This window comes from Punctularia strigosozonata (assembly GCF_000264995.1).
Source record: "Punctularia strigosozonata HHB-11173 SS5 unplaced genomic scaffold PUNSTscaffold_10, whole genome shotgun sequence".
Lineage (NCBI taxonomy): Eukaryota > Fungi > Basidiomycota > Agaricomycetes > Corticiales > Punctulariaceae > Punctularia > Punctularia strigosozonata.
The window spans coordinates 2,004-11,869 of record NW_006767442.1 but is presented as its reverse complement, the minus strand read 5'-3'; the positions used below and the strand labels follow the sequence as shown (position 1 = coordinate 11,869).

Genomic DNA, 9,866 nt, shown 5'->3' with positions numbered 1-9,866 from the left:
CTGCGAGGTCTTGAAGGACATCTTCGGTATCGACAAGTGAGATTGTCTCGTATCGTTCGACGCCCGCGTATTGATATTGATGATCGAATTTCAACTTTTTCGAAGGCGAGCCCTGAGCGGAGGTGATATCGCGGAGCTGGAAAATGACCCGCTGCAGGTCTTGAAGGACATCTTCGGTATCGACAAGTAAGGCAGTTATGGATATGCTTGGGTGAGCGACGCTGATCGTCATCCCTTTGCCACCTTCGCAGACGCGCCCTCAGTGGAGGAGATATCGCCGAGCTGCAGAACCATCCGCTGGACGTGCTGAAGGAAATCTTTGGCTTTGACAAGTAAGCTGCTGCCTACTCTCGCTGCACCTCCGTAACTCAACAATGACCCGGTGTTAGGCGCGCACTCAGTGGAGGCGACATCGCGCAGTTGGAGAATGACCCCCTGGGCGTGTTGAAGGAGATTTTGGGTCTTTAGATCAGTTGCTTTGTCTGGTGAAGATGATGACAATAGTTCTACGGCAATGCATATATGCTTTGTCAAGACCGAGAGAGACGGGTATGTGTACTGGACTTAGACGCGCGCGTGCCGCAATCAAGCTCGCACTGAGCTGTTTCTGCCATCGTCCTTCTAGCCGTCATGGCCGTCATGACCCGGGAGGCGGCTCAACCAGCAACCGACACAATTATACACAAGCCAGTGCGGTACGTGGCAGCCGCGAGGTGAGTTCCCGCACGAAGATCGCAGTGCGAACCCGTCGGTGTTGTCGGATGAGCCTGACAGAATCAACCAGATGACCGACAACGAGCAGGATGTCGAATAGTGATGATTGTCAACGTCGCGTCTACGTTTGAACGTTGACGTCGACCTACGTTGACCCCAACTCCGGAGTCAATCCGGAGTCAGTGTATGTTTATGTGTGACATCGAGAACCGGTGCAAGTCGCGGGCGGCAGAAGTAAGTATCATCACATTCGCAGCCCACGGTCGATTTGAGCGCAGAAGCGCCCTTAATGTGGACATGGTGTGTACATCGATCAGGCAAGACACAGGCCGAGCGAACGTTTGGGCCCTTGGAAGGCACGTAGAACCGCTAGACCGTGTTTTGGACCACCGTTTCACGTGCTTGCCGTTGCAGATTGGCTTCACGTTCCCGCGTTTGCTTCATTGTTGCTCCTCCACAAATCACACCGCGTCTGTCTCGATGTCGGACCTGCAGCACAATGCGCACCTCCGGGACGGGCTGTGGCCGACGATGATCACAGTCGCAGCACCGTCACGTCCATGTTGGGGCCGACACGCGGTGCTCGGAGTCGGGGCACACTGACCGACATTTGACGTCAGTCCAAAAACGGTCAGCTGGCCGTCGAACAAGTTGGATAGCCTTCGCGAATCCAAACATCCAGACAGGGGCGCTCAGTGATCGAACACCGCTCGCCACCATGTCACGCGCCGACGGGATCCATATAAACCCAAGCCGTCCCGGTGGAACCACTCCCAGAGATCGCCCAACCTCCCCTCGCATTGATACTCCCTTGACAATCCGTTGTTCACGAACATGATGATGAAGTCCGCTCTTCTCGCTGTGGCTCTCGCTGCTGGCGCGTCCGCCCAGTCCTCGTCAGCCGCGACGCCCAGCTTGTCGACGTGCTTGACCGGGTGCCTCACCCAGGCCGTGAGCGCCGGTGGTTGCTCATCCTTGTGCGTATTTGTTCGTGCTTCTTATCGCAATGATAGACTCATCGATTCGCACCGCTGCAGCACCGACCTTAACTGCGTCTGCACCAGCACCGCCTTCCAGAATGCGGCCGCGTCGTGCCTGCAGTCGCAATGTTCTGCTGCTGACCAGGCGGCTGCGCTGCAACTCCAGCAGGCGGAGTGCGCCAGTGGTACGTCCTCGCCCATCATAAATTCACACTTATGCCCAAGTTTCCTGCAGTTTCCTCCGCAGCTTCTTCGGGCGCCAGTGTCACGTCTTCTGTCGCCTCCTCCACTGACAGCGTTGCCTCGTCGGTGTCCTCTTCGCTTGCCAGCGTCACTAGTTCGCTTAGCAGCGTCGCGAGCACCGCTACCAAGCCCGCCTCCAGGTTCGTCCCCAGACTCAACCTGTCAAGCCTTCCCTGTACTGACTGGCGTCCAGCGTTCTCTCGTCGGCTTCGTCAAAGGCTTCGTCCCAGTTGTCTTCCGCAAGCTCGGCTGCTGCCTCTGGTGAGCTCGCGTCTTAACCGAAATGCTTGAATCCCGCTGACCTGCTGCTCTTTCAGCCGCTACCTCTTCTTCAGCCGCTATGGGCAAGGCTACCCTCTCTGGCATTCCCCTCACCGGGGTGGTCCTCGTGGTCGGAGGTGCCATCTTCGGCGCTGGATTGGTCTTGTAGTCCCATCTGCCCTTAAAAAGTACACTCGTAATTTTTCGTCATATCCCCACCTATCTGTCGTAGTCTCGCTCAATCTCAGACTCAACGGTTTATGTGACGTTCGTGTACCTGGACTGCGAGTCATCAGATGAGTACGATGGGCTACACAACACTACCCATGTACGTGTAGCAGACAGTGTAGTCTTCTCCCACCCGTTATTCAGCCCGTTATCTATTATAACGTTCACCGCCAGTGATCATTTTACGCGTATCACAATGACACCAGTGCATACAGCAAGATAGGGTACGATCTGATCTGTAATTCTGCAACACGCCGTCGGTTGGGTGTATATACGTAGCAAACTAACTCTAAATCGAGGCCCCCGGCACTGGGGATTCTAGACGTTGAACGTGCCGGTCAGGTGAATCTGCCTCGACGAGCTGCCCACGGACACCTTGAAGGTGCCGCTAGGGATGACCCACTTCTGAGACACGACGTCCCAGATACTGATGTCCTTGCGGCGAAGAGGGAGCGAAATATGAGCGGCGCCTCCCCGGCGAATAAAACTCCTGTCGAAGCCGCGCAGCACGCGCGGAGGCTCGTTCGCGCTGGCTGGGAAAGATAGGTAGAGCTGGGAGACCTCGTTGCCGTCAACGCCGCCCGTGTTCGAGACGGTGTAAGAAATGGTGTAAAGAGTGTCAAAGAGGTTGGCGGGACCGCCTGGGTGCGTCTGAGCAGGGGAAGAGATGGCGGGAGGAGCCGATCCCGTCGCGGTGGCGTTCGAGGAGATGCTGGAAGTGGCATTCAACGAGGCCGATGACGTCGCATTCAGGGAGAAGGAACCGGAAGCGGAGATGGAAACTGAGGCATTGGACGAGGCAGACGCTGTGATCGTGGCGGAAGCGGCGGAAGATGCTGCAGATGAGGACAAGGGAGCGCTGGAAGCCGATAAGGTCGATGCGCTGGAGAATAGGCTCGACGTGGCGGAAGCAAGGGAAGACGACGCGACGGTGGACAGCGAAGCGGAGGCGGAGACGCTGGACGCAGCGGAGGAAACGGCCGAACGCACGCCTCTCTTGTGCACGGAACCGGAGATGCGCAACCCGCTGTAGGCGAACGTCGTGTAGCTCAAACCAAATCCGAACTCGAATCGTGGAGTGATGCCGGCGGCGTCAAAGTGCCTGAGAAACACAGCGGCTAAGTATGCAATCGAATAGCCAACCATACTACAACTAACCTGTAGTCGATGTTGACGCCCTCTTCGTACGTGATTTGAGGCGTCTCCATCGAACTGGTGTACAGTACGTCCGCGGGGTAGTCAGATCGAGATTTTGCGATGGTGTGCGGGAGGCGTCCGCTGGGGTTCACAGTGCCAAAGAGTACGTCGACGATGGCGTTGCCCGTCTCCTGACCGGGCAGGCCGGCGTAAAGCACGGCAGTGACATTGGGATGGTCGATCCAGGCCTCCACCAGGACGGGGCCAACGGCGTGCATGATGACGATAGTGTTGCTGCACTGGGAGGCCGTGGCATTGATGAGAGCGTCTCCGGCATGCCAGAGCGTGAGGTTATTGCGATCTCCAGCATTGGTGTCCACAGTGATGTACCCTTCTCCGGACATGGCATTCGTGAACACAAGACAGGTGTCGGCCACCGCAGCAACGTCGGCGACTTGAGCGTAGTTGAAGTCGTTCAAAACGGCTTCAACCGGGATCGTCGGTTTGTTCGCATTGACGTAGGCGTTGATGGCAGCGGACGGGTCGATGAGGTACGGGAAGTTAGCAGTCCCGCTTCCTGAAACGACGAGAGGTCATGAGCGACTCTCGAAAACGAATGCGGTCAACGAGCAACATACCCCATCCCATCGCGAGGGTGCCTTGATCGCAGCCACGGCTAAGAAAAGCCGATCAGCCCACGGATCCCTCTTGAGCGAAGAAGAGGACATACTCCGAGCATCCATTGGGCCCGTCAGGATTGGGTCCCGCGTCGGAACCGAAGATACCGATACCTGATAGAAGCAATTCAGCCTCCCTATCCGGCCGTGCACAGGATCCACTCACGCTTAATCTTGTTCAAGCTCAGAGGAAGCGCTCCCTTGTTCTTGAGAAGCACGGTGCTGGCGCCGCCGATCTCGCGGATGACTTTGTAATGATCGCCCTGAACGCTAAATTGCGACTGTGTTACACGAATCTCGCGGGTCAGCGGATCGGACTTACTTGACGTGTTCGTTCACTTTGACGCCGTTGAGGTAGGTCTGTTCAGTGAGCTGGCTGAAGCTGACCGGTGGGTAGTTCCGGTCCTGGCCCATCTTGTAGTATGCGGCGAATGTCCTGACTCGTGGTCAATCCCGGATGCCGCCAGGGGGATCGGCGACGTGAACTGACCTGACCACCATGTCGTCCACTCGCCATTCGGGAACGCTGCCGTTCTTGACCGACTCGATCAAAGCAGAGCCCCACCACGAGTTGGTGGTGTTGTCGGGGTTCTCCTCGTCCTGCGGACCCTGGCCGTAAGCTGTGAATCCGGGCATGTTCATGTCCGTTCCCGCCAAGGCCTAGTGCAGGTGAGCGTAAGGCGCGAAGCACGGAGGTATACGGAACTCACCGGTTGCACGCCGTTAATGAGAGCAGCCCAATCACTGAGCACGAAGCCCTGGAAGTCAAGTTCCTCCTTAAGGACGCCGTTGATGAGCTTGCTGTTTTGGCAAGATTGCGTCTGATTGATTTTGTTGTACGAGCACCTGCCGTGCAATCAGGCGCTAGCCTTCTCGAAGGCAGTGTAAGACGGCTCACATCACGCTACCAACACCAGCGTTGACGGCCTCAGCAAATGGCCAGAGATAGAGCTCGTGCAGGGTTTTGTCGCCCACGTTGGACGAATAGACCTGGGGGGCCTCCGATCCTCCTCGGAAGTGCTCTTGTTCATTGCCGATGCTGAGCGAGGAGTAATCAGCAAAGCGTGGTTGATGCAACAGTGGAGCACTAACTAGTGCTTGACGCAAGCAATAACGCCGACGTCCTGGTAGCCCTTGGTAGTTTGCGCCGAGGCGACACCAGCAAGGTATGGATCGGCACCAAAGCCTGCGAACGGGTGAGTAAGTGAGATTGAACGCCGACCGCGGATCGTTGCTCACCTTCCCAGTTGCGACCACCGGCGGCCACACGACCAAGGTTAGTCATGGGACCAAGGGCGACATTGACGCCTTTTCCCTGGGGAATAGCATGAGCTCAACCGAAGAAGAGAGCGAGACGTGAAAGAAAACGAACCCTGTGCTCTTGGCCCATTGCTTTACCGCGGGCGTACATCAAATTTTTATCCCAGGTCATCGCTACATTAATACCAGCGGGGCTAACGGAGCTATGAGTGCCTGCTCGATGGATAGGCGCGAGCGAACGTACAAAGCGCTGACGAGATCCGCGAGTCGAACACCGAGAGGCGAATCTTCCAGACAGAGACCGTTCCAACCGAACCTCGGGATCGTCTGCGGTTTCGAAGCGTCAGCTCCTTCGAGCAACACAGCTTCGAAGCCGAACATACTCCAGTGTTGCCGACACAGCGGCCTTCGACGTCGATACCGGTCGTGACGTTAATTTTCTCCTCCAAGGTGAGTTTGGACACGAACGCCTTGGCTCTGGCGACAGCGCTTGCCCAATCGCCATCTCCGGTCACGTTTTTTGCCGGTTGGACCTGGTCGCGAAGGCGGAACGGTGAGCGGAGAACTAGGACCGTCAGAAACCGCGGCTTACAATGGGACTCTCCCACTCTTCAAAGCCTGCTGGGGCCGCGTCGGGTATGCCAGTGGTCAGGTCGCCAAGAGCGGGCAGGGAGAGGGCAAGGGCGACGAAGGTCGCGAGCAACTTCATTTTGACGCGTAGGTGGAACGCGACCGAGGAGAGGAGAGGTTGGGCGAAGGAGTGACGCGCTCGAGAGCGGCGCGAAGGTTGGCGAGGGAGTTTTATATGTGCAGCCAGGTGCTGGCGCGTGGAACGAAAGAGTGGAAGAGGGTAAGGGTGTTGACAAAGGACCTCCGGCGCTGGTGCGGCAAGAGGGAGAGTATATTATTGACCCGCCTCGGACGCGGTCCCGTGGTGATGAGGGCGGGATATGAGAGGGTCGCGCCCGATAAGGCGCACCGAAGCGGGCGAATGAGACGTCGCGCGGCCGCCAGCCCAGATCGAATCATCCTCGTGCCAGGGCGGGCGTGCAGCGTCCACCGGGCGTTGCAGACCTGCTGATCCTGCCACCGTCGCCGCGAGCTCGCGTCTTCCTCGCTCGCGCCGAATGCAGACATTCTGCGTGCCAGTTTCGTGTTCCCGAGCCTCGTATCTTGGTCGTATCCGCGAGAGCGTGTCGGCCACGGGCACGTAACGGACGCGGGGCAACGGCGGGGCACCTCGGGGCACGCGCTTCTCGATCACGAGCGGGGTCAGCTGCCCCAGGAAGAAGCCGGGCTGGATCGAGAAATCTGTTGAGAAATCTGTTGCAGCCGTCAGCGTTCGTCGGTATACTATCAAAGAAGCCCGCTTCCGACTCGGTCACGACGGTCCGCACCCCCGACCAGCATCCGTCGGGGCAACCTCGGGAGTTAGGCCAGAGGTGTGCTGTGACCCTCAAAGCTGAAGCCCAAGTCCTCGTGAGATCCGCTGCAAAGCCCCAGACAAACAACGAGGCGTGAATGAGGAGTGGCACAGCAGTGAACATCCCGGCGAGTCTTGCAAGATCGAAAGTCGTCGAACGCTGCCTTGATCACGATCGTCCAAGTCGTGGCTCAAGCTCAAGGTCGCTTGCTTACTCAATTCTAGCCGTCGCCGCCCATGCTGACACTCCGTTCTCGCCTTCGTCGACCGCTTGTTGCTCATCATAATCTCTCTGTCCAACGAAAGGCATCCACCTCGAGCAAATCTTCGCCGATCCGTTTGCGGACCGGACTCTATGCGACCGTTTTTGCCCTCTCCTCGGGTCTATCCGCCGTTTACTATTTTGACTGTCGATCGGCGTTGCACAGATACATATTGACGCCACTTCTGAGATATGGACTTGATGCGGAAACTGGGCACAAGCTTGCGGTAAAGGTGTTGGAGAGCGGATTCGCTCCTAAGGATCCCCTTCCAGACGATAGCGTGCTGGAGACGGAGGTACGTCGACATTCCGTTCGGGCCAGATCCTCTTCATACACGAGAATGAATGTGACTCATAGATATGGGGCGCACGTTGTTCAAATCCGATTGGGCTCGCTGCCGGATTCGATAAGGACGGTGAAGCCATCGAGGGCAAGCGCAGTCCCGGTTCGTCTCGCCTCGCACGACCCTGAACGTTTCTTCAGGTCTCTTCAACCTTGGGTTCAGCTGGGTTGAGATTGGAAGTGTGACTCCAAAGCCCCAGGTGAGTGAAACACAGCGAGCCGAGTATTCCGCGATGGAGTCTGACAAGTCTATCCTTGCCTACCAGCCCGGAAATCCTCGACCCCGCGTCTTCCGCCTGCCCGAAGACGATTCTCTAATCAATCGATACGGCTTCCCCTCCCAAGGCCACTCTGCGGTAGTCACGCGATTGAGGGCTCGTTCCGTCGCCGATGTCCCCGACAGCGAATCCATACCCGCGTCGGGGCGGCCCGGTTCCCTGCTCTGTGTCAATCTCGGAAAAAACAAGGAGTCGGCGCTCGAATCCATCGACGACTTTGTGAGGGGCGTTCAAGTCTTCGGCCCGCATGCGGATGTGCTAGTCGTCAACGTGTCCAGTCCCAACACTCCTGGCTTACGGTGAGTTGCATAGGACTCCGGTGGTCATCGACGATTCTGACCGTCTATGTATGAAGCGATCTCCAGAGGCGAAGCCAGCTGAAAGACCTCCTTTCGGGTGTCGTTCGAGCGCGCAACGATCTGCACGCGACTTTTCAGCGTAAACCAAAGCTCATGCTCAAGCTTTCTCCCGATTTGGAGGCGGAGGACGTGAGGGAGATCGCCGACATCGTGCGTTCCAGTGGTGTGGATGGTGTTATTGTCAGTAACACCACGATCAGCAGGCCGCGGGGCCTTACCCACCGTTCGTCTTCCTTGACGCTGTCACTACGCTCTATCACCGATGACGATGTCCTTGTCTCCAGCCAACAAGACCGAAGCCGGCGGATTGTCGGGACCACCCCTCAAACATCTGTCTCTGGCCGTCCTACGCACCCTCCGCTCGAATCTTCCCGAGTCCATACCCATCATCGGCTGCGGCGGCATCACTTCTGGGGCGGACGCGCTCGAATTTGCACGAGCTGGCGCTAGCATGGTGCAGATCTACACGCACTTCGGATATGACGGTGTAGGAGCATGCCGGAGGATCAAGAACGAGCTTTCCGAAGATTTGCGGAGGGAAGGCACCACCTGGAAAGAGGTCGTTCGCAAAGCTGTTTCGCAGGCGAGCTTGAAAGCGGACACAACCGAGACGAGGGAGCAAAGTATGCAGCAACTGATGGAAGAAGTCGAAATTCTGCACAAAACTGCTGGGTAATACGAAGGGCACGCTCTGAACTCTGGCTATGCACCGGGTGATGGCTTCGTTGGTGTATGTGCTCATTGCCTCTTCCGCGACGACACCTTTTGTAACGAGTGTGAGTAGAACTAAGTAGATGTGACGGCTCTGCGTAACCCTGCACGTACTTCCCCGCCCCGACCCCGGACTACCTAGTATCGTACATAATCATCTTACTCTTACTCTCGCGGCCTTCGCTCGTCCCCTTCAGTCTGGACGAACGGCGAAGTACGCGACTCCCTCTTACGGGGGAGTTCTTGGGGCTTTCAAGGAAAGTGAGTTTCCTAGTGTTCTGTAACGGTAGTATAGTAGTACCGTATACGCTTTGTAAGCCGCCGCGAGGCGGCATGATGCAATAGACCAAATACCGCATCCCATTGGATGCGGTCACTTACAACGACAACGATGGCGCCTCAATACCATATGGCGCCCAAATCACATTACTACGAGGCGTAGGCATATAAACGCCCGCTACTCTACCATGTACCGTATCTCTTTTGCTCAATATCACTCGGTTCTGTTCTGTTTCGGCCAAGTCGCGTCGTAGCATAGCATTACATAAGCTAGCTACTTTACACTTTTTTGAACACGCCGTATATTATTGAAACAAATCAAACGGTACATGAGAATGTCCGGAACACGTACTTTGAGAAGCGCGGGAGTCGCCATTGACGCCCAGAGAGTAGTAACCGAAGGCTATGAAGCCACTAAGAATAAGAAAGGGAAACACCCTGAGCATAATGAAAGCGTGGGAAACGATCAATCTGATGAGGGAAACCTATCATCATCGTATCAAACTGATACCGAAGACTTAGCAGGAATGAGATCAATAGCCGAAAGACTATGGAATCAGGGTGGTAAACGCCCACTTCGAATGGAGGACATCAATTTAATTATTGATCAAACTAAAGTAAAGAAAGGAAGTAACTATAGACAATTACTACTACTACAACGCCGGATGGAGAAACGGCAACTACAGGATATCGGACCAGCCGAATAGGTTC

The 9,866-nt window shown here is 56.4% G+C and overlaps 5 protein-coding genes across 5 annotated transcripts in view; 3 read left to right on the top strand and 2 right to left on the bottom strand.

Annotated features, from left to right (window-relative positions):
• Positions 1-555, top strand: part of PUNSTDRAFT_144993 (uncharacterized protein) — a 1,507-nt gene extending 952 nt beyond the window's left edge. The window contains exons 5-7 of the mRNA XM_007385781.1: positions 106-186; positions 252-332; positions 390-555. Coding sequence (XP_007385843.1) covers positions 106-186; positions 252-332; positions 390-468 — 241 coding nt within the window. The 3' untranslated portion in view covers positions 469-555. The remainder of the gene's footprint in view (positions 1-105; positions 187-251; positions 333-389) is intronic.
• A 993-nt stretch (positions 556-1,548) lies between these two features.
• Positions 1,549-2,367, top strand: PUNSTDRAFT_136225 (uncharacterized protein; the record flags this gene model as incomplete). Its single annotated transcript, XM_007385780.1, has 5 exons — positions 1,549-1,691; positions 1,752-1,879; positions 1,930-2,077; positions 2,131-2,198; positions 2,255-2,367. The coding sequence occupies 5 exons, from the start codon at positions 1,549-1,551 to the stop codon at positions 2,365-2,367; spliced, it is 600 nt and encodes a 199-aa protein (XP_007385842.1).
• A 377-nt stretch (positions 2,368-2,744) lies between these two features.
• Positions 2,745-6,209, bottom strand: PUNSTDRAFT_136224 (beta-glucosidase; the record flags this gene model as incomplete). The annotated part of the gene is made up of 15 exons (XM_007385779.1): positions 2,745-3,528; positions 3,585-4,140; positions 4,202-4,239; positions 4,294-4,354; positions 4,407-4,510; positions 4,563-4,676; positions 4,731-4,900; positions 4,951-5,086; positions 5,139-5,279; positions 5,333-5,426; positions 5,480-5,555; positions 5,613-5,694; positions 5,745-5,827; positions 5,884-6,033; positions 6,093-6,209. 15 exons carry the CDS (start codon positions 6,207-6,209, stop codon positions 2,745-2,747), a joined length of 2,706 nt encoding a protein of 901 aa, XP_007385841.1.
• Positions 6,210-6,404: 195 nt separating this feature from the next.
• On the bottom strand, positions 6,405-7,047 carry PUNSTDRAFT_136223 (uncharacterized protein; the record flags this gene model as incomplete). Its single annotated transcript, XM_007385778.1, has 2 exons — positions 6,405-6,823; positions 6,855-7,047. 2 exons carry the CDS (start codon positions 7,045-7,047, stop codon positions 6,405-6,407), a joined length of 612 nt encoding a protein of 203 aa, XP_007385840.1.
• Positions 7,048-7,155: 108 nt separating this feature from the next.
• On the top strand, positions 7,156-9,219 carry PUNSTDRAFT_53841 (uncharacterized protein). The gene is made up of 6 exons (XM_007385777.1): positions 7,156-7,481; positions 7,544-7,616; positions 7,670-7,728; positions 7,795-8,105; positions 8,162-8,388; positions 8,450-9,219. The coding sequence occupies exons 1-6, from the start codon at positions 7,161-7,163 to the stop codon at positions 8,839-8,841; spliced, it is 1,383 nt and encodes a 460-aa protein (XP_007385839.1). The 5' UTR covers positions 7,156-7,160; the 3' UTR covers positions 8,842-9,219.
• Positions 9,220-9,866: the final 647 nt, after the last annotated feature.

Bases quoted from the DNA above. Each gene is read 5' to 3' on its own strand.
- PUNSTDRAFT_53841 (XM_007385777.1), top strand. From the start codon at position 7,161: ATGCTGACACTCCGTTCTCGCCTTCGTCGACCGCTTGTTGCTCATCAT. The intron at 8,106-8,161 runs GTGAGTTGCATA...CTATGTATGAAG, and splicing joins CCCAACACTCCTGGCTTACG to CGATCTCCAGAGGCGAAGCC. The intron at 8,389-8,449 runs GTTCGTCTTCCT...CCTTGTCTCCAG, and splicing joins GCCGCGGGGCCTTACCCACC to CCAACAAGACCGAAGCCGGC.